General features: G+C 37.1%; 1 protein-coding gene across 1 annotated transcript; it reads right to left on the reverse strand.

The window, feature by feature from the left end:
• Positions 1-1,391: 1,391 nt before the first annotated feature.
• LOC114467846 (heparan sulfate glucosamine 3-O-sulfotransferase 6-like) lies at positions 1,392-23,471 on the reverse strand. Its single transcript, XM_028454317.1, has 2 exons — positions 22,701-23,471; positions 1,392-2,415 (listed from the first exon to the last, which is right to left on the reverse strand). The coding sequence occupies exons 1-2, from the start codon at positions 23,174-23,176 to the stop codon at positions 1,791-1,793; spliced, it is 1,101 nt and encodes a 366-aa protein (XP_028310118.1). The 5' UTR covers positions 23,177-23,471; the 3' UTR covers positions 1,392-1,790.
• Positions 23,472-24,567: the final 1,096 nt, after the last annotated feature.

Raw genomic sequence — 24,567 nt, forward strand, 5'->3', positions numbered from 1 at the left:
ATTACTGGTATTTTGAGAACAGGACACGTGTAGATTTCTGATGTGACCTGATGATGAGCTGCTACACTCAGTTACTGTCCCGCTGTCGGCTGATCAAAGAGAAGTCCTGACGGTCATGTTGTCCTCTTCCTCCATGAGTTCTCTGTGGTGTTGTTCATATTTATCAGGTAACGCCAACTATGAACTTTTCATCGGCTAACGAGCACTTCTGACACCGCTATTTTTGCGGAAAGCGGATGTTTATGTGCCGTAAAGCGTGGCGCGGTACCAACGTCATCACATTTTGCGCGCGGGTCGAGTCGAGTTGTGCGTGCGCATGCGCGGTCAACCGTGCCAGTCTGGCACGCTGTTTGGACCACCTCTTCTAGCAGGACCATCGGTCCGTTACCCCCCCTGTGGTGCAGTTCACACCTACGCAGGCCAGACAATGGCCCCCCCATGGTTTCACACATGCACAGAGCTGGTTAGGAACGGTTCTGGTTGCCAGTGTGAGTACACCCTTAGTGTCACTGTTGAATTAAGATTTTCTAGTGATTGGTTGCTACTGCCTTGGGAGAGCAAAGGTATGCATGTAGCTGTGGGGTGGGGCAGGGGGTGCAGAGTGTTTACGACAGTGACATAACCAAAAGGGACCTTTAGGGGGAGCGCTAAGTACAAGTTACTTAGTTCTGCTTTAACTTCTCACATGGGGATTATTATTGGTTTGTTTTGGATAAATGTCAGTGTTTAAAAGCAGTTTTATTTTTTTCTTATCTTCTTTTTATTGCATTTTGCCTTAGTCTAGATTTTGTTGGACTAAAAAAAAGTATAAAACTGTAATGGAAATTATTAGTTGACTGAATTTTAAGTGGTATACGAGTTGATTAAAAGGTCAGGGATTTAGAGTTGAAAATAAGAATAAAAGCAGAGTGAAGTAAAGCGGCTTTCTGTTCTTTGAAACACTTTGATTCAACAGTCTATTGCATTATTAACCTCTCCAGAACCTAACAAACATGTTTTTGGATAGTGAGAGGAAATATGAATGCTAATGCAAACTATTTGCAGGGGCTTGAACCCATGATCTAAAGTGCTATTTAGAGTCGACAGCTGTGTATCTCTGTGCTAGTCTTTATTGACTGGCAACATGTAACCCTGGTGGTTACATGTTAAAGACACATTAAAGACAAATGAGCCACTGAAATCATATCGGATAAAACTTTACTTCACAAGGCAGAAAAACAAATGTTGTTACTGTACATAACCCATTCAAACAAAGTATGTGAAAGTGTTTATAATTGAATACTGAAAACAGGACTGCTTTAAGTAACGTTGTATGTTGGTTCAGTCCAATAATCACAGATGAGGTATTACTGGCTTACGAACTGTAAATAACTTCCCACTATTAATATGTAGCATCCTAAAGGCCATTTAGAAACAGTAAATGTGATTATACTGGAATGCCATGAAAGTTATGTATGTACTACTTAAGTAATCAGATAGACATTATTCCTAATATCATGTCTGTCACAAGTCTCCCTTTGTCAAGTAATAAATACATATAATTTCCAAGAAAGAACACTCAGAATTAAAATTCATATGGATAAAAACTATAAATATCAGCTTATTACATTTGCACAAAAATCTTTTAAAGTATGACGAGACGACACATAGCCGAGAGAAAGGTGTAGTCATGTCCTATGCCACACGTGTAGCAGCAGTGTGTCCCCAATATCAACTCAGAACACAAAATAATGTGGATTTGGTCTTTTCAAAACTATCAATGAACAGCAACTCTTTCCAGAAATTAGGATTTAGCTTTCATCCCAGCCAAAGTTTTGTCCTGTCATCTCGTAGAAGCGGTGATTGAAGGGGCGATAGAAGTCTCTAAGCCGCTGCAGGATGTCAGTTGGGATGTGAGGATGAGTTCTGCCCTTGGACTTCCCAAGACAGCGAGGTTTGCTGCTCCCCTCTGGTTTCTTGAGGCAGGGAAAGCCCTTGGTCTGGTTGAAGTAGAAGTGTTTGTCTGAAACCACTCTTTTTAGGCCCAAAAAGTCCTGAACTCGACCCATCTCTCCAGACGGGTCAGAAACCAGCCGCTCGCCACTGACGAACAGAAAGTGAGACAAAGGAAAGTACTGAAGCCAGTTTTCCAGGTGCTTGGCATAGAGGCCGATGCGCACAGCACTCCACGTTGTATCAATCAGGCCTGTAGTGGAGTTTTTTAAGACAAGGCTCTGGAAGGATGGAAGACTAGGGTTTTTGGAGAGAGTCTGGGTGTAGTCGGACACAGCTCGCGTAACAGGATCCCTGACAACTACAATTAGCTTGGTCTGGCAGTTCATGGTGCAGACATGGCCAGGCGCCTCCTTTGTGACGAAGTAACTGGGTGTCTTCTCCATGGTGATCTGCCCATCCAGTGTCCGAGGCATCAGGTTCCTGGATAGACATAAAACAGTGTCAAGGATGTTGGAAACACACTGTATTCTGGCGTTCTTTGGTAGTCCCTCTATTGGTTTAATCAAAAATGTGTCTATTGGGTTTGAGCAAAAAAAAGGCAGCTGACACATTTTTGGGCCCACATTTGATTGTAAATATTTTGTGGTAGATTTTTCTGGCAGCTTTTGACCAATTCCAAACCTGCAGATATGATGCAAAGGCAAAGCAAGAGAAAAATGATGAGTTACTTTTTGAATGAACTTTTAGATTTGTTTGGATCTTCTCTTGAAGCAATGCTTTGAATGCAGCTTTCAGTCAGATGTATGTGGGCACGAAAGACCTTCAATTAACAGTGAAGCTAAATATGTTTGTTGTCTATTACCGGTAGTATGAACTTTGGAAATATCTAGATTTAACTTTTGGGGCCAAGGCCACTTAAAGATATTAATGGATACAAATATTGATCCCTTGTTTTCATTGGATTATCAGCAGGAGCTTCACGGCAAGACAGAAAAGTCCATCCATCCATCCATCCAAATGCATTCAAACCCAGCTCTATCAAATGTTTTTGATTGAAGACAGATTTTCCAAAGACAGATAATACATCGCTTTTGATTTTGTCAAGACTTAGAAACAGGTTTGAGTTTTCAAAAGTTGATATGACTGATCTTAGAATTTAAAATTTGGGACTTTGAAGAACAGAGACCAATCCAGACCCTGGATCTCCTTTACCACACTGTGAACAGTACATCACGCTATCACAATTGCATAAAATTAAACACAATTAAAGCACTCTGTAGACTGCTTGATTAAAGCTTCAAACACTTTTCTGTGAGGAAGCATCAGGCCTCCAGACAGCCCTGAGCTCTGACTCTCATGGCATGGTCTGCAGAACAGAACCATCGGCTTAATCCAGGCCCTGATGAGTCAAAACCACAAAGCCTCAAGAACTACTTAACAGCAATTTCCTGCAGATTTCCACCCCTCCTCTTCCTCCAAGAGCAAAGAACCCCTAGTCCCCCCCATCATATCTTCCCCTCCGGGTTCCTACAAGACCAAAGTAGACAGGAAGTGTGAGCAAGACTGTAAGCAGCTGGGATGGAGAACATATGGCTGCAATGACGAGAGAAGCCATTGAAAGTCTCTCAGAGGGAGATGTATGTTGAAGAATGCTTGCTTATATCACAGAGAACAATTGAAACCATAATCAAACATGATTAACATCCAATGCTCTGATTTATTGTCTTGTATTCTTCCTTGGTATTAATCTTATTTTAGTGGTGGGTACTGAGTGTTTAAAACAAGACCAACAGCAATGACTTATATGTTTTCCTTGTGTGCACAACTTCTTGTTGTGTCTGTTTATGGATCTCTTGTTGTTGTTTCCGCTGCAGTGACTATTTCTTTCCATCATCATCTTAGACAAAATTTCTTTGCACGACAAACACACAGGGGACGATATATCAAACAGCAAATAGACTCTCTGGAGGTCATTTACTTAACACATCCCTTAGTGTGTTCCTGGAAACAGAGAGTGTCCATGTGGCTTCCCATGATAAAAAACACAAACAAAAAATTGATGGAGCATATGTACTCGATTTGGAGCACAACATTAAACCCAAATGTCAATGAAGAGAGGTAGTTCTCATGTAGGGGACATTCAAAGGGAGATAAGTCTTGTTTTTAAGTAGAAGCAAGAGTTAGCGATTGGCTAATCTAAAATAATGAAGGTTCTTCCTGTAATAAATTAGTTAGTTATGCATTCATGTGTTCATCACACAGGAATTATGGCCTGGGAATAGGTTGGAATGGCTTTTGTACCTGAAATACAGATGTGCAAACATAGCGAACTAGTGACTGAAGGCATTGATGCTTGCAAATGCAAAGTCCAGGAACTCAATCCACATCCTTCCAGCTGAGAATCTGATCACACTCCACAAACTAAACGCTCCGTGTACATGTGGATGTTTTGTTACAGTAAGAAACAGATGTTTAAAGTTGTTAGGCAAGGTGTCGGCACCACAGAAGACCAGAGACAGAGGCAGCAGCCGTCAGGGCATATTCATTTGAACGTTAACAGAGTTCACGCCATTAGCATTAGAAATTATTGCTAGGAAGTGACTTCATTGTGCCATAACAATGCTCATCACCACACAGTGCATCAACCTTTATCAAAGGGCAAGAGTGCCCCACATCACAACAGTTTGATTATGGTTGAACAATGGAAACATTTACAAATAATATCTACTTTATTAGTTTCTTTGTTGAGGTGAGTGAATATTAATGAACACAGTGTACATACACATACGTAACGTGAAGTTTTGTAAACATGCTTGATTTAGCTAAAAGCTCATTTCAATCTGTAATGTAGAAAATAAGAATAATACATCAATTTTATATAGCACTTTTTTAGACACTCAAAGTCCCTTTACAGAATTAAGGGATTATTCTTTCACTCCACACTTGATGGAAGCGAGGCTGCCATAGTGTGCCATGGGCCCCTCCAACTACCACCAATAGGGTTGGGCATCGTCGATATTTTAACAATTCTGATTCCGATTCCGATTCTCAATTTTTATTCTAAACTATGCTCCATTGTGCATGTCAACAGGTCACAGATTTCACAGGATCATTTTTTCATTTGAAAAAGCCTTTACAGAGGCTATTTTTTATTAATGAACTTAGTTGCTACAGTTTATATTGGTTGCTGTACTGTAATTAGGGTATTCAATTACAAAGTTCCCCAACTGTAACTGTAAAACTGAAACTTGCTGAAATAACACTACAAACAAGTTGGCAGGAGTCTAAAAAACAAAGAGCTACAGCCCAGGTAGATGTGAAACTAAATAAAACAAACTTAAACCCTGTAGCAGTCATGTGACAAATCAATCAACAGTTTTTGTTGAGAAAGATTAAGTTAATTTTGGTCATTCTGCGCTTGCGTGACTTGCGGTGATGACGCGCTGGTGATGACATAATCCAAGATGGTGGTGGCCCGGACTCCAGCGACACTATTTAATAAGAGCCTTAAAAGACAAGGATATAATGAAAAGAGTGAATGGACGGAGGCATAAAAATGCATACTTTCACACGGACACATATGGACTTATTAAATACACACAGATCTCGGTAAACGTGGTAAACGGAACAGGCTTCACCGGACGGCAGGAACTAGGACCTGGAGGCAGAGTAAATGCGTCCCTGTACTGCATGTACTGGCTGTAATATCACCAAGTTTATAATTTTACCAGTTGTTAGAGCTACTATCTTTACCAGGGAGAAACTATTTATTCCTGGTGATTGTTTTCTGGAGTTTTACTGGGATTTTTACCGGTGATTAGTTCCTATCTACCTTATGCTCCTTGGTCCAAACTGAAACCGTAGCCAGAAACACACACACACACACACACACGCACACACACACACACACACACACACACACACACACACTGCAGTCACTATAGACGTGTTCTGAATGCACCTTATACAAACCCCACGTAAACAAACAGAGCAAGCCGCGGAAACAAACTAGTGCGGGCATTTAGGAATTGAAAAAAAGAATCAAAATGCAAACATCTTCCTAACGGTTCCGCAACCGGACGTCAGGAACCAGTTCCTATTTAGAACCGGTTCTCGGTGCCCAACCCTAACCACCAACACTCACTCACACACGACATTGATACTAGGCAATGTCGGTAAGGTTCCTTGCCCAAGGACACAATGACAGATACCACTGGAGCGACTGCCACCTCACTGTGGCACCTGGAATTGTCAGTGGTCTCCCATCCAACTACTAACCAGGCCCAGATCTGAAAAAAAAAAAATTTGCAAACATGGGTGAAGCCCAACAGAAGGAACGAGAATACAGAAGCTGAGTTGGATCCCACTGACTCTTGTGGATGTCAATGGACTCAAACACACACATGTTGGAAAGAAGATTTTGTTCATTCATTCTGAATGTGAAAGCAAAGTTTTCTCCAAACTTAAAACCATTTCAATCCCCCCACCTTCCATCCTCCCTGTATTGAATAAGTGACATAATAAAAGACCATTAATTGATTGCTATTCAATAGCTGAGCTGTAAATGGCCTATTGTTGCCTGACTGTCCTTTGACTCTGGATGAGTGATCAATATGTCTGTCTCTGAATGACAGAATACTCCCACAGTGTGTCTTTGTGTGGATTAAGCGCGCGCACACACAATATGAGACACACGTAAGAGGTTACCAATGAGAAAGTGTGCAGCCGTCTTTCTAAGTGACACTTCAGTAATTGACCTAAAGTCGTTTTTTCCATCCTCATGAATAAGTAATGTCTTCTGTGGCTTCCACCTCTCCTTGCAGCCTTCCAGGGTCCTTATCCTCCTCATCTTAATCATTCTCATTAACAGGATCAATAATGGTCAGTTTGTATTATAAATCTGTCTGTGTGTGGTGTGAGGAGGGACTAGTGTGAAAAGACCAGCGGTGCTTAATTTAAAAGGATCTACGTTTTGGATGCATATTAGTTTTAATGTCAGGAAGCCATAACTTTTATTTCCAGTTGTAATTTGATAAGTAGAAAAAGTGGAAGTTAGGGCACAAACATGTTTTTTTTTTTATTTTGCTACCCACGCTAGTCTGGAACTCCCTGCTGTTAAAAAGGATGTAGCACTTTTCCTCCCTGAAGTGCTGCAGAGCTGATTACACAACTGATATGTACGAGCCCGTCTGAACCTCAAGATTGTAAAAATCCTTGGTAACAAGGATGTGGCCAAGAGACTTCCTGCCCTCAAGATTAGGATTTTCCTGTTGAATGGGAATGACAGCTAGATCCCACGCAGCATCCCAGCAAATGGAATTCATTACAAACATGATGTAAAAAAAATAAATGTTTTTAAACTAAATCATCAGTTTTTATAGCAAAGGCCAGTCAGCAGTTTTAGAGATGATCAAAGTCATTTTGTTGATCATGTAAATGAGACTTTTTGGCAGTTGTGACATCCAAGGCTTTCTTAGTGAAACTAAATAAAGAAAATTTGGAAAAACTAATCCAATAAAACGGAGCAAGCCTGCAAACAACAATAAAAAATCCAAGCTGTGTTGCTTAATATAGGCAACCTGATGGCTTTGGGCTCATATCTGCTTTAGATGCTTAATGCAACAATGAGGCAAAGTTGAAAACTAAAATGTGTATAAGTTTTGATTGGCAAATGTGTTATTTTTCTGTCTGCTTAGATTCGAAACTCAGAATTGAATGATCGTAAAAGCAGCCAAAGCCACATTAAGCTCGACGGGGCAGTGGAAAATCTTCTCACTGAAGCCATTATTTAATCAAGTAGCTATCTCTTTATGATGTTTGCAGCTATAAAACTTTGGCTAAAGATTTAAAGATGTTTCTTTCCTCTTCTCTTTGAGCTGCATAGTCTTTTTATTTCTATTCTTAGACATGTCATCCTATCGATCAGTGTTTCTCAAATGGGGGTACACGATGACAATACAGGGGGTACTTGAGAGAGTGGAAAATTACCGTAACAAGTAAAGTGTCAGTCTTGGACCCACCCCAGGTGTGATATGACCGGAAATTATAAAATTTTAGAAATAAATCTATTCAGGAGCCACGAGATCAGTGTTTTCCAACCTTGGGGTCAAGACCCCATGTGTGGTCGCCTGGAGTATAAATTGGGTTCCTGAAATTTCTGAAAGAATAAAATATATTTGTGAATTTTTTTTAATTATTATTCTTTGTTTTTCAAATTAAAACAACACAATCTTAAACAACTGTATTTCTATACTTTCACTGTGAATCTAGTCCAACTAAAATGCAGTCAAACAAAAATATCTGAGCTCAAACATAATCAAAAACTAATTCTTGAAAGAAAAAAATGTGTTTGGGGTCACCAGAAATTCTTGATATCAAAAATGGGGTCATGATCCAAAAAAGATTGGGAACCACTGCACTAAATACTGATTCATTATACTTATTTACAAAATGAGATTATTTAAAATGTGTTATCACTCATTCATTCCATCATTATTATCTATAGTTGTTTTTAAATAGTTTTCTAAGCAAAATGTTGTAGTCGGACAAAGGGGGGACTTGGATTCAGAAATAAGAGAAAGGGAGAACCACTAATATAGATGACATATTGATTATTTTAGAATATGAATAAATATTTATACTGTCTGTAAAATTGGTAGAGATGCTTTAACATATCTTTAGAATGCGTCAGAAAACCGCATCAACCGTCACCAAACACTGAAACTTTTTCTGATGATGGACAAAAAACATGAAGTTCTGTTTTTTTCTAGTGAGTGTTGTAAAATATAATATCTACCCTCCCTATATCCTGCCATTAATTCAGCTGACCAAGCTAAACTGTGACTGATCCGGTGTGTGTTTAGTTCCTCTTCCAGTCTAAATGCTCAAAAGACCGTTGCCACCCACAGGTTTTAAATTGAACACAGTCGGTAGTGCTTCCCTATAGCAAATGTGGTTAAGCCCGTGCAACATTGGATCACCAGGAGGTTGGCTAAACCTGTGTGGGTTGGGAATCCGTGTACCCTTTGTTCTTTGTTATTCTGTTTTAAAACCAAACAAAATAATATATATATATATATATATTTTTTAAAAACAGTGTGGTTATTTTGTTGGTTATTTAAAACCACAACAGAAATAGAGAAAGATCAAAAACCAGATAAGCAGTGTTGTTCTGTTTTTAGCTTTTTTAAACTTGTTCTGTTTGTGTGATATTTTGATATTTATGGGACAATTAGAGCGAGAACTGAAGTCCGCTGCACCTGGTTTCCCTCCACAGGCCCTGGACCAGGTCTCCTCACACAATAGGACTGTTTAGGATTTATTTCATCAGTTTTCTGGTCCTGCTCCTGTTTTCATTCAGTCTGTGGATGTTTTAGTTCGTAAAAAGCAGCTTATGTTTATGTTTTGTTTTGTGGTGTAATGATCCAAATAGTATCCAAATAAACTGGTGACTGACTAGGGACTGTGAGGCTGGTGTGAGGAACAATAGATGTTAGAACTTCTACCATTTCATACTTTTGCAAAAACAATTACAGCTTTTTTGAGGTCAGTAAAAATGTTTTTTATTTTGCAAGTTATAAATACAGTACCTCTAACAGCAGCCGTCAACACACACGGAAGTTGATCACAAAAAACAAGGAACACCAGTAGATTCATTACACTACCTCTGGTTCCACATATCATATCATATTTTACACAACATCTATTTTTGGTTTTGATTTATTTATGTACTAATAACATTTCAATTCACCAGTAATGTGACCTATGCGTTGCTTCTTATTATGTCTGGACCGGGAGCAAAAGTCCACCCAGTCACCAGATTATCTGGATACTATTTGGATCATAACACTGTTCGGTAAAGTTGGCAGATTTTCACAGATTTGAACTTCCAGCATCAATAACTCTTTAACAAAATGTAATCAACACAAATGACACCTCTGACATCAGCGTGAGGTGGACAACATGATACAAGATCATTTTTATCAAACGCAGCAGAATAAAAGTCCGTCTGTGGTGATAATAAAACATGAAGCTCTCGTCTTAGGTTCCCCGTAAATATCCAAATATCACACAAACAGAACCAGATTTAACTTTAAAACAGAAAAACGCTGCTTATTTCAGATTGGTTAATGGGGATCACATTGGGTTGAATTGTAATGGCCTTAATCACATTTCACTCATGAAATTGCCAGTGGAACACAGATGAATGAAAAGGTGACAGAAAGGAATTGAATCTATTTTGGTATTTACTTCTACCACCACCAATGACTTTTACCATACACATTGAGAATGTCATTGATTTCCATTTAAGTAATAAGTTAATTTCTGTTTTCTAACTTTCACCTTTGACATTGTTGACAGCCAATTATTTGTTCCCAACGTATAGAGCAAAATGAGAATGTTTCACCACAAATGATGTCAGACAATGAGGAAAAAAACATATCACTTACTCAGCAAGGCCTTGTTCAAGCTACATCACTTTGACGTTAAAAAAAAAACAATACTAAAGCCAAAAGAAAATGTGAATCTCATACTCAATTATAATGATCAGGAATATCAAAGCAACGTCAACTGTAGATGATTAAATATTTTTCTTCTTTTCCCCCGAAGTGCCGTTTCATTCAACTATCCAGTCTGTTTTTCATGTTCTTTTTAAATTACATTAAGCTGAAACATGGTCACCAAATATCTAAAACATTTAGTTTTTTGGCAGCTCAAACAAAACCATTTTTTCCCTCATGGTTTATTTCCCACAAGGTAACTGCGTAGGCCTAACGCTGAATCGACTCAACCTGCCCACCAGTTTATGGGCAGCCTAAAGTGCACCACAATGCACCTCTAATTATTTTAATCCTCTCCATATGGAGTGTGAGTGTGAGCCTTTTTATAATCATATAATCATGCCACCAAAACCTTTCACCATTAAAACTTATAGAGCTCAACGCGACAGAGACCACTTCCTGGTCGGCTAAGCTCGTCTCAATCACTAATGGCCTGGGGATAGATGAGGAATGAGGTGCGGTAAAAATCGCCCCTAATCTGGAAAACGTAATGTGCACATTGGAGTCCACTTAAACTATTTCACCAATAAACAGAGCAAAGGTGCATGAACCAAAGTTGATCCAAGCATCCATTAGCACAGTGCTCATTGGATTGGTTGTTAATTGAGATTACTAGTACAGTGCCCGTCGGAAGTATGTATTCATGTGGGAGCATAAGGGGTATATTTGCGGGTGCAAAATGTGGGTGCAATTTTTCTGGTTTAATTCTATGGGACATGTGCATGACTTCATCACTTTTATATTTTTTTGTGTGGTGTATTTTTCTGTAACATATGTTTTTTGGAGTCACACACACACAGACCTCCCTTGCTTTTATAGGTAGATAGTTAATATCTACTAATAAAAAACTACTTACACTTTTCAGTCTCCATTGAATGCTCTTTTCACGGTAGGGCTGCTCGATTATAGAAAAAATAATAATCACGATTGTCATAATTGAAATCCCGATTATTCAAACGATTATTTGTCAACCAAAAAGGTATTTATTTTTGTACAAAAAAACATAAAATATATTCTTTAAATAAAATCCTTCAAACACTGAAATAAAGTATGTTCACTTTTGCACAAAACAAAACACTTGTTGCACATGATGTATCTTTGTTCTAGGTCTTCATCATAAAACCCAAAGTGTTCCCATGGAAGTTTCCCAAGCATTTTTGCTGCGTTTCTCCTGCCATGTTTCAAGATCACTAGCAACAACTTTCCTCATGTTAGCCTGCGGGCTAGCTTTAGCTTTGAAAGGGGCGGGGCGGAGGGGAGGGGCTTGCATGTGTGTGGATTAAACAACTCAAAGTTAGTATTAATAACATGTGTGTGCCAAGCTTTATTATTTGTAGATATCCGATATGGTGGGTTTGTTTTATTTACCAAATAAAACATGTAAAAAAAATTATATATATATATATATATAATTTTTTTTTCTCGATTATGTTATTTTTGTAATTGTTGGGTGTAATAATTGAAATCGTAATTGAATTTCGATTAATTGAGCAGCCCTATTTCACAGGTGCTGAAAACGACACTGTATGACAAGTTGAGGACTTTGGCCGTCTGTGAGGAGCTCAGAGTAGAGGGACCACCCCTCCATTCCAAAAGGTGTGTATGTTGTTTTTAGAAAACTAGTTAAAAAGAAGGCGAGTTGCCTTCTTTTGGAAGTGCACCAAACACAGCCAATTCAAACAATAGCCACGGTTACATGATGTTTTTTTAATTTGTAATTAGTTATTCCGAATTCAATCATTCGGAATTAAAGTGTTCTGCTTCTTGTTTACATGGAAATAGTAATAACGACTAGAGATTTACATGGAAAACCGGTTTATTCGGCTTTATTCAATTCAGCTTTAGGTCTGGGGGTTGGAATAGGTTCTGATTGGACAGGGGGAGAATGTGACATATTCACTACTAGCAGAAAAAAACACACAACAAACTAGGGGTGGCAACCTCTGGGTACAATACAATACGCGATACAAAGCTCACGATAACAATTATCTCACAATAACTGTTATCTCGCAATATGACAATACTGCGATTATCGATATATTTGGTCAGAAATCAATCTGAAATAATCTATGACATAAGAAAAAAAAAAAACATTAAGTGAAAAAATACAATTTTTATTTTACATCTCTGAAAGACAATAAATTGAAAAAGTGTCCTATGAACAGTGACACTATTTTAGTGCAACATTTCTGTAAATAAGTGTCATTATACCAATGTAAACAAATAAGTATCTTCAATAGTGCTTTCTGTAAACAAAAAATAGGGTCTATTTTACCAGTGACACCATTATAGTGCAATATTTCAGTAAACAATATATTGGTTCCTTCAACAAACAGTGACAACGTTTCTGTGAAGACGTACCTGCACATTTTAGTGAAAAAGCAGAAAAAGTTTTTGAAAAAAAATAAAAATTAAATCGATACTTAGCACAAGCATATCAATAAATGATCATGCTAAAAAACATCGTGATATATCGCCGTATCGAGATATCGTCACACTACTACAATAAACCTTTTACTTTCGGCTCCAACATAGAAAACCACATAATAAGAACTATTTTCACTTTTATTTTGATTATAGTTTTGAAGCAGCAGCTCGACAATAACACAGGGTTTCACTTTCATCCGCGAAGCAGAAAAAGAGAGATAGAAGTCCGTACTTTAGTCAATAAAAGCCAGTGGTTAATGCAACAGCTGTTCTACCTCCATCTACAGTACGTTGTGTAAAAAAATACTTTATAATGATCCACGCATCATTAGTGAAGCCCTGGTGCTTCATGTCCCGATGAAGCCTTTTCCGTTTGCCGATGTCCGTGTGTGCGTAATAAGTCCGTGTGAATGTCCACATGTTTCTGCTTCTGTCCATCCACTCTTTACGATATATCCATGTCTTCTAAGACTCTTATTAAATAAATAGTCTCGGCTAGAGTCCGGGCAGCCATTCTGCATTATGTCATCACCAGCACGTCATCGCTGCAAGTCCCACATGCGCAGAAAAACCGGAATTAACTTAAAGCAGAATTAAGTGTTTTCAAGATGGAGGAATTATTTAATTTGAAATAAAAATCAGAATAAACCAGCCAACTAATTCGAATTCAACTTTAATTTGGATTTACATTTACATTAGGAATTAAGAGTTTAAAAGGTCAATTTACATAGGATTTAACTTATATTCTGTATTAAAGAGGAATTAAAGCTCCCATGTAAACGTGGCCAATGTTTGCAGTAAAACGTCTCTATCAGCTGCCTTGAGATGGGCTAAGAATCCCCCTGGATTAGCTGTAAAACTGTAATAATTTTTACTGCTATTATGAGCCCATCTGGAAGGATGTGCTGTTCCATGACACAAACAATCTTATAAAATATCCAAAAGCCCATTGACCCAAGATGAAATTTAAGATATAAAACAACATTTTCTCATTACTTGTGTCAGAACAAGTCATTTTGACAAAGCTGTGACAATCAAAACCAGTACGCCATTGGAACGCAACGTTATTCAGTTTTCCTGTGGTGGCCCTCAAGTCTCATATGAAACCCATCACTTCATAAAGTCCCTTTGAAGCCATAAAACAACACAGAACACCATTAAATCTTTGCTTCATTTGTGGCTTCTCCATTCCCGTAACGGGTGCGTACACACATGCAAAGGAGAGAATGAGAAGGGGAAAGGGAAAAAACTGGGTGGAGAGCAATGTTAAAAGCAATGGAAAACACAAATGAGATGCTGTTTGGTGCATGCATGCATATAAAGAATCTTCAACATGCTGATTATCTGTAGTTGCTTAATTTTCTAGCAAGGACTACGGAATTATGACAATTGTTTAATGTACTTTGTAAGACTATGGGTCTTGGTTCCAATGGTAGTATTTACAATGATTCTCATCTAGAAAAAGTCTTTGAGTTTAATATCATCTTTGTTTTATATTAATTAATGCTGACACAGGCATGCCAAGTTCCTTTCTAGTTGAAGGGTAAAGTTGCTGAAGTAACGAGTAACAGGATACTATAGATTAGAGGCTCAGTATACCACATTATCCACAGGACTTCAAACTATAGAACACGTGGGACGCTTCAACAAGATAAAATGACAAAGCTGGTTTCTCACAACCTGTGTCATACTGGAGCATTGCCTCGGGTGTGTGTGTGGGTGTGTGTCTATGTGTGTGTATATGTGTGAGTGTGAGAGAGAGGTGAGTGTGAGATGTGATAAAGCACCGACCCTGACTTCCCTGACCGTCAGATGAAGACTTGCTTGTTCCACTTGGATACGCCCTTCCAGTCAAGGACACAAAGTGGAATCCCAGCAGCTCTTTTTTGGGTCGCTGCAAACAGATTTTTTACCAATTTATGCGATTCAGTGACAAGCGAGGGAATTATCTTTCAATGATTTCACCCTGGATCACATTGCTATTATCTAATGCTTTTGTTCTGCTAATCCATGTAAGGTATCTCCCACCTCAGCATATCATAAAGTTCACTTTTTTAAACATCTGCCATCAATACATGGGAGCTTTAATTCCTATTTAATTCAGAATAAAAGTTAAATCTTCTTTAAAATGACCTTTTAAATGTAATTTGGAATTAAACTTAAATCCGGATTAGGTGGCTGGTTTATTCCAACTCTAATTCCAAATTAAATAATTACTCTATCTTGTAAACGTTTAATTCTGCTTTAAGTTAATTCTGGTCATTCTGTGCATGCTTGACTTGCCACAATGACGCTCTGGTGATGACATGATCCAAGATGGCCCCGAGACTATTTATTTACTTAAAGTCTTAGAAGACTGAAAAGAGTGGATGGACGGAAGCGTAAACATGCAGACATTCACACGGACACATGGACTTATTACACACACACACGGAGATCGGCAAACGGAACAGGCTTTATCAGATGGGTGATACTAAAACCTGGAGATGGATTAAATACATCTCAGTACTGCTGCACAGGCTGTAATATCACCAAGTTTATCATTTTACCTGTTGTTAGAGCTATAATCTTTACTAGGGAGCAAATATTTATTCCTGGTTATTGTTTTCCGGAGTTTTCCGGGCTTTATTTACCGGTGATTAGTTCCTGTCTCCTTCTCCTGCTCAGCGGATCAACGTGAAACTGTGTGTTATTGTTGAGCTGTTGCTTCAAAACTACAATCAAAATAAAAGTGAAAACAGTTCTCATGTGGTCTTTCATGTTGTAAACAACAATAAAAGGTTTGCTGTGTGTTTTCCCAGTAGACATAATACGTCACATTCACCCCTTGTCCAATCAGAGTCTTCCCAACCCCCAGACCTAAAGCGGAATTAAATAAAGGCGAATAAACCAGTTTTCCATGTAAATCTCAATTCGGAATTACAATGTCCATGTAAACACAAAGCAGAACACTTTAATTAACTAATTCTGAATGAAAAAACATCATGTAACCGTGGCCAATGAAGTCTACTAAAATGATGACATTCAACATATTCTTCAACCTCTTTTAATTTTGTAAATTGGTAATAGAAAGTTATGACACCTCTTAGCTAGAAGACTGGAAATAAACCCACCAACATATCGACAATATCAAATCTATCTATCGATTGATATGATAGATAGATAGATAGATAGATAGATAGATAGATAGATAGATAGATAGATAGATAGATAGATAGATAGATAGATAGATAGATGATAGATGATAGATAGATAGATGATAGATAGATAGATGATAGATAGACATATAGATAGATGATAGATAGATAGATAGATAGATAGATAGATAGATAGATAGATAGATAGATAGATAGATAGATAGATAGATAGATAGATAGATAGATAGATAGATAGATAGATAGATAGATAGATAGATAGATGACGATAGATAGATAGATAGATAGATAGATAGATAGATAGATAGATAGATAGATAGATAGATAGATAGATAGATAGATAGATAGATAGATAGATAGATAGATAGATAGATAGATAGATAGATAGATGATAGATAGATAGATGATAGATAGATAGATGATAGATGATAGATAGATAGATAGATATATGATAGATAGATAGATAGATAGATAGATAGATAGATAGATAGATAGATAGATAGATAGATAGATAGATAGATAGATGATAGATAGATAGATAGATAGATAGATAGATAGATAGATAGATAGATAGATAGATAGATAGACAGATAGATAGATAGATGATAGATAGATAGATGATAGATAGATAGATGATAGATGATAGATAGATAGATAGATATGATAGATAGATAGATAGATAGGATGATAGATAGATAGATAGATAGATAGATAGATAGATAGATAGATAGATGATAGATAGATAGATAGATAGATAGATAGACAGATAGATAGATAGATGATAGATAGATAGATAGATAGGATGATAGATAGATAGATAGATAGATGATAGATAGATAGATAGATAGATGATAGATGATAGATAGATAGATAGATAGATAGATAGATAGATAGACAGACAGACAGACAGACAGACAGACAGACAGACAGACAGATAGATAGATAGATAGATAGATAGATAGATAGATAGATAGATAGATATCAGTCCCTGCAGGATCTTCACTTAAATTTACTTGATTAATTTTTATTTAATTTGGGGAAATCTTGAGGAATACTTTGATTTAAAATGTATTATTTGTGGGAAAAATTTTAGTTCTTTCAACAATTTGCAAATATTGTATCAATCAATCAATCAATCAATCTTTATTTGTATAGCGCCAAATCATAACCAATGGTATCTCAAGGCACTTTACAGTAGAGCAGTCTTAAGGACGGACTCTTCATTTTATGGATACACACATATGCATATACACATACATATGTATCCCACACCCAACATGAATTCATCATGGCGGCAAGGAAAACCTTCTGTTAAGCAGCAGGAACCTTGTGTGGATCCCATTCCTATGATGAACAGCCAGCCATTGTAAAGTTTCATTGAATTTGTGTATTTTGAGTGACTGCGATATCTGAGTTAAATTGACACATTGATTATTCATGTTATTTTTAATAATTTTTACTTTCTCTTGGGGGCCAAATTGGATGCCCTAAAGGCCAGAATTTGTCCCTGTGCCATGAGTTTGACACATGTGTTTTAAAGGTTGGATTGTAGTTGTATTTTGGTGCTGTGATGAATTGGCAACTATTCCAAAACGTGCTCTACACTTTGAATCAGCACTTTGATCAGGATAAATCCACCTTGGTCAACTTTGCGTTTCTTCACTAGATTTAGCACCTTTTTTCATCCAACAGGATCTTTTTTCCCCCAAAGCGCCTACTGTGAAATATAGCACAAAACCATGGTGATGCATACAGTATGTGAGCAGCGGTAGCTACAGCAGCTGTAGATGAAGAGATTGCTAAGAATTGGCTCCATGTGTGCATTAATGTAAATGGCAGTCCCCAATGACTTTCCCGCACATGAGCGGGTGTGTGCTGGGCAGCTTCAATTGTCTCTCTCTTTTTTTTTAAGTAGCTTGTAAATGACGTGTGGGAAAAAGGCTTCTTGCACATTCAAAAAGGTATTACTGTCTTTTATATAACTAGATAAGTTGACTCGAGAGCGTGGTAATATTGGTTTGGCGTAGCTTAACTACTCTTACAGTAAACGTACAGTACAGTAGATGCCAACGACTACTTACGCTTATACTGTAAGTCACATTCAGAGTAGGGCTGGGCGATATTGACCTAAACTTATATCTTGATATTTTTTTTCAAAATGGCAAAAAACAATGTTGATCTCAATTTTTTTTTTTACTGAAAACTGCCACACAGGCATATTAATTAACAAATACAAAATATGTGCCACTTTTGGCTTTTTCTCCTCTAAGGGACAGCATGTGTGAGTGAGTTCTGTAGTCTGGCTTTTATAGGAGAAGGTCTGGGTTGTTCAGACACTCAGAAATCCATCTAACTGAGCTTTTCATGCTATTCTGAGAAGTAGTGAAAGCAGCAACTCCTAAAACAATTATTTTAATACAAAATAAGCTACAAAATACATATCTCAGAATTATGGAAAAACTTTAAAGAAGGACACTGTTTGACTGTACTCTATGAATAATACTAAATACTTGTATGATGTGATTTGTACTGTGTGATTGTATATAAATAAGAACAAGTTTAAAAAAATAATAGATATATCTCAACATAAGTGATATTATCATTTTCTATATCGCCAAAAAAGAAAATTTGATATATATTGCCCAGCCCTAATTCAGGGTATATCTAGCATGAATTCAGAATAATGTTGTACAAAAGAAATAACCTTGCCTTACTGGGGGTAGTTCAACTGTACATTGCTGTTCTGCAGACTAATATCTTTAAGGTGCCCTGACCCAGTTATCTAATATATATGATGTCCTTTGTTTGGCCACTGGGTCATAAAAACCCCAGTTTTGCATTTTAAGTATAAATATTAAAATATAGTATTTCCTACGTTTCCTATGGTTTAGATTTTAGAAAACAAGTGGGTAAATGAGTAGAGTAATGTTGAAGTTTATAAATGGCCTTTAGATGACTGTCAGGATGATGAACGACTCCTCGGGGACCTGATGAAAGCCCTTTGATCCTTTGATCTGTTATACACTACGAACTGCTAGAATCTGAATATACTTCATCCAACCTGTCACTGGTCGTCTCAGTATTGACAAGAGCCCTCAGCACAGGTGTCAGCAGAAACACTGATCTGACATCATTATTCATCTTGTATTGGCTGACTGGGTAAAGCAAAAGCAATCTATCTCGTAAAGAAAAAGGTTTAATGATATCAGATCATCTAAATCAGTGGTTCTCAAACTTTTGTGGCTCAGGGCCACAAAATGCAAGCAAGTATCCCCACAACATTTTGCTTAGAATAATATTCAAACACAAATATAGATCATAATGATGGAATGAATGAGTGATAACACACATTCGAAAGAATCTAATTTTGCAAATAAGTGGAATGAATCAGTATTTAGTGCCTCATGAATACATTTAATTCTAAAGTTTTTATCATTTCTGGTCATCTCCCTCCTGATGTGGTACCAAGACTGACCTTTGTATTTTCAGTTCATGTTCTAATCAAAATGATTTCTATCATAATTTGTGTGTGTGTTTGGTGTCATTTTGTGTATTTTGATGTTGTTTGTCTGTTCTTTTTAATTTTCAGTATATTTTTTTGTCTCATTTTGTGTGTGTGTGTGTTAGGGCTGAACAATTAATTGCATTTGCGATATTATTGCAATATCATAAAACGCAATTTTCTAATCGCAAAGGCTGCGAATTTTTTTTTTTTTTCTTATCCTGTCTTGTGCTGTCCTGATAAGTTTAGAGAGTGTTTAAGAAGTGCAGTCCACATGTTTACATGTTTCATGAAACGTGAAGTTAGATATGTTAAAGAGGTAAAGCCACAGATTTGTTTGCTTTATTGTTGTAATCTGTGCTTTAAAATGTATATTTGATATTTATATAAAGTTTAAATAAATCTGTTTATTATGAAACTGATTGATTTGTTGCATGTGTTCATTGAAAAATACATGACAAGAGGCCCTTGAAAAATTTATTGCATATTAAATGGCAATCGCAATATCGAGGAAAAAAAATCGCAATTAGATTATTTTACAAAATCGTTCAGCTCTAATTCTTGTTCTCCTTTATGTGTGTTGTTGGTATTATTTAAATTATTCTCTCTCAGTGTATGTGTTTTTGGTAGGGGTGAGTATTGGCAAGGATGTTGCATTACGATACGTAACGCAATACTTTTGTCGCAATACAATATTATCGTGATATATCGTGATATTCTACCCAGTTAATATCAAAATTAAATGTAGAGATGAAAAATCAAGTCGCTGTATATGTTCATCAGAAGATATTGATCATTCAGAGGACAAATTGAGTCAAAGCTTTAAACCATCCTATTTATTATTTATCAGGGATGTAAAGATTCACTCAACCCCTGATACGATTTGATTCACGATACTGGGTTCACGATACGATTCTCTCACGATTTATTTTACAAAATCGGACTGTAGACAAATAATGATTGAAAAATATTCCTTTATTTTTTTTGGGAAAAAAATTAGAAAATACTGTACTATTTTATTTTTATTTTTCATTGTCAAAAGAATCCCTTGATAAACTATTTAAAACAATGCAATTTAACTAAAAATACATCTTCAATGAAATAAATAAAGGAATAATACAAATGAAGAAGAAGCCTATTAATTTAAATTCTGGTTCTATAGTAAACAATGCAAAACTGCATAATAGTTCTTTTTCTTTTTAAAAGTGCAGCTGAAAATGTATTTTGTGCCTTAACAATTGGACTTTAAAAAAAAAAAACCAGTCTGCATTGCATTTACATCAGATATTTGTTTGGACCAGCAGAGGGCGCTGGTAACCCAGTGCTCGGTTGGCAAGCAGAGCTAATAGAAAAACGTGACTTTTACAGATATTCACGTAATATTACAGATATTCTTTCGGTGCTAAAGGTAAGGAATCATTTATCATTTATGAACATGTTTAAGAGTATAAGGCATGTAAGAAAGAAAGTAGTAGCAGATTCTGCCCGCCGCCAACACTTCCGGATAGTGTTTAAAAAAAGTACTGCGATTAAATTTTCAGAAAATTGATATCAACCGTGATACCAATAAATCAATTTTTAACTGCCTTACGATTAATCGTTACATCCCTATTATGTATTATTAGTGTTTTTCACTGAAAAAAAGAAAATGTAGTGATACACACTGCCATCATAAAATAAAGTGCATCAAGTAGCCATTGCAACATATTGAAAGCATTGTAACCACTTATATATTGCACAAAAACACAAAAATATTGATTTTTTTTTTTTTAAATATATATATATATATATATATATAATTTTTCACTTTTTTTCCCCACACCCCTAGTTTTTGGTGTCATTTAGTTGGTTGGTTAGTAGTTTTGTATGTTTCTCTGTTATTTGTGAGTATTTTGGAGTGTGTTTTTTCTCTGATTTAGTGTATCTTTGCTATCGTTTTGTGAGTTGCTGGTAATATTTAGTATTATTATCATTTTTAACTAAAGACAAACATTATAAAACCGCATATTTTTAAAGCTTTCATTTGTTAATTTTCCCCCTCTCTGTCTCTATCAAGTACACTCTGTAGTGTCATCGTGTACCCCTAGGGGTACACGTACCCCCATTTGAGAAACACTGATCTAAACCACATGAATACCAATCAGTGTCTGACATAGACAATAGGGCTAATCAGAGGCTTTATAAATACAGTACATTATACCAATGTGGCATCTTTCTGTCAATTTGCTCTTGAACATTTCTTTGCTGTTGTCTTTTTTCTATATTTGTAATTTTGTCCATGTCTTTTAAACACCTATGCCCACCCCTCTCTTATGACGCTTTCTTACTCTTCTTTTTCTTGTATTTCCTGTGGATTAGCCAATACATTAGTAGGCCATCATAACCATCAAGAGCCACATGTGCAAATGTTTAGTGTAAATCCATTCATAAATGTTATTCATATATCCCGAAGGAAAATTTGAACCCAACGCCAACACTCAACAAACACAAATGTATTTTAGTGGTTGCCAGACTGTTTTGGATTGTGACCCCATTTTGATATCAAGAATTTCTGGTGACCTTAAAAACGTGTTTTTTTGTTTTTGTTTTCTAGAATTTGTTTTTGATCATGTTTGTTATACTGTATAACAAATACAGAGTAGAAGAACTACATTTAAATTTGACAAAATGAATGTATAGAATACAGACTGTGTTGTTTTAATTTGAAAAAGAATAACATCAGTAATATTAAAAGTAATAAAGTAGTAAAAATCAGTCATGTTTTTTTTTGTTTTGTTTAATTTATCAATTACTAGACAATTGAGGCGAACCCATATAAACTCCAGGCGACCCCACATGGGGTCCCGACCCCAAGGTTGAACAAACACTATAGCTGTAAATTACTGAACTAACTGGATTGAAAATATATTCATGTGTTGAAATTATTAGAGTTTTACAGACAATTCAAATAATTAAGTTGAAGTAAATAATGAACTAGATAAAGAAATGCATCTACATTTGAATACAAAAATATAAAAATAATATTCTTACATCTAATTCCCTGCTGTTTTGTGTATTTGATTAATTTAAATAAATGTTTTGATGGTCCCTAAAACGTTCATTTGAGGTGTTTTTGCCCACCTGTACCACTCCAGGCCTCTGTCATAGAAGCGGTCAAAGAAGTGCGGCTCGGCACCAAACGCCCTGACGTCTGGGTGGATGCGCAGAAACTCCAGCAGTGCGCGCGTCCCTCCTTTCTTCACCCCAATAATGATCGCCTGTGGAAACCTTTTAGTCCCAAAACTGTTGGACACGGGGATCCTGTGGCCCTGGTCCCCTGCTCTGTCCAGCCTGTTTGCTGAAAGCACGTCCACCTGCTGCGCGTCCGCAGTAAAGTTCCTCTGCGCCGGTGCGCGCAACTCCTCCAAAACGCGGCGTCGGTCGTCCAAAATGTCATAGTCTACGTTCACAGTCCCTAAAGTGGTCGGTACCGAGTGGCAGAAGCCGGTGAGGCAGTAGAAGAAGTAGGTGAAGATCAGGAGCATGGTAATAAACACGGAGGCTCTGGAGAGCAGCTTTCCAAAGTTGATCCTGGGTCTGCATCCACCACATCCCATGAGTCGATCTCCTGCGCGGTGCCAAAGGACCGAGACGGAGACCGCATTCTTCTTCTTCTTCTTTCTTCTGCTACATGGAGTCACACAGGTGGAATAAAAGAAGAAGAAGAAGCACAACCTGTAGCTCTAATGTGAGGCATCTCATGAATATCTTCCTTTAGCTGCAGTTTAACATGTGTCTAAAGTTGGCTTATTTTAATAAAACACCAGAATATTCTTTAAAATATCCCCTCAGCTTTAAAAATGAAAAGTAAAACTTTGACTCCAATGTGAGTCCATGTTGTATCAGCTCAGGCTAAGGTCCTGAGTGTTCTCTGAGGTCTCATGGTTTCACTACAGCCTCTCATACACCCTCCCTCTTTTTTTACTTTTTTTTTCACAGGTCTCCACCCTTTAGTCCCTCCTTCACAGGAAGACTAAGAAAGGCACATTTATTTGTATAGTGCACAGGTGTCAAACTCAAGGCCCGCAGGGCCAAATTCGGCCGCCAGAGCATCTAGTCGACAAAGGCGGAGTTTGTAAAAAATGAAATTATATATATATATATATATATATAAGCATCTCGAGTTTCGCTTCACAAATAAGGAATGAAAACAAATGTACCAATCTAACTGTTTTATTATTATTATTTCTCATTTCTGTAACATAAGTTTCTAAAGCTGTATTATGGACCTGCCAAAATAAATCCAAAATGCAGCTTGAAATGTTCAGCACCCTCTGTAACTTAAAGAAGGACAAAGTAAAGTTGCTCAAATTAAGCAGTGTTAGTTTATTATGTTCTATATGATATATCATACAACACTGGATATGTGCTATAATATGTCAGAGATACACTTTAACATGGAGGGAGAGACTTGCTGTCAGTTATAAATCACTAAGTTAAACAACAGGTAGGAGAGAATAAATGGATCCATATGGATTAAAAGCATTTAAAGGTCCAACAACGTGGAGTGACAACATAACGCACTTTCACTGATTGCCTATGTTCCCCCTTGGCCAGTGGATGCCGATTTTGTCACGGGGGAGGAGGGCGAGTAGATTACCACATCACTCAATCCACCGCTTCATATCCAGACAAGCGCGCACTGAGCGCAGGGTTTGCTCGTTCTCTGTTCCAGCCACTTGTTTTCTCAGTGCATCACTCCAAACAACAGACTTATGGGTCTACAGATCACCCGCAGTGTTCGCCATATTGTAAACAAACAAGAAAGTGTCTATTTGTAAGGTTGCCGTATGGACAACCCCGGTGCTATTGGTACGGTTACTGAAGTACACGTACGTAGCGTCGTAGGGTTAGGGTTAGGTTATAACCCAATATCACAACAATTTTTAGGGTTAGGATAAGACCTAAACTAGCCAAATGAGGTGCTGCATACAGATAGAATGTCGGT

Source organism: Gouania willdenowi, chromosome 8, assembly GCF_900634775.1.
Source record: "Gouania willdenowi chromosome 8, fGouWil2.1, whole genome shotgun sequence".
Lineage (NCBI taxonomy): Eukaryota > Metazoa > Chordata > Actinopteri > Blenniiformes > Gobiesocidae > Gouania > Gouania willdenowi.

Coding starts and splice junctions, on each gene's coding strand:
- LOC114467846 (XM_028454317.1), bottom strand. CDS start 23,176: ATGGGATGTGGTGGATGCAGACCCAGGATCAACTTTGGAAAGCTGCTC. Junction 2,416..22,700: donor AGAGGCCTGGAGTGGTACAG/GTGGGCAAAAAC, acceptor ATGTCTATCCAG/GAACCTGATGCCTCGGACAC.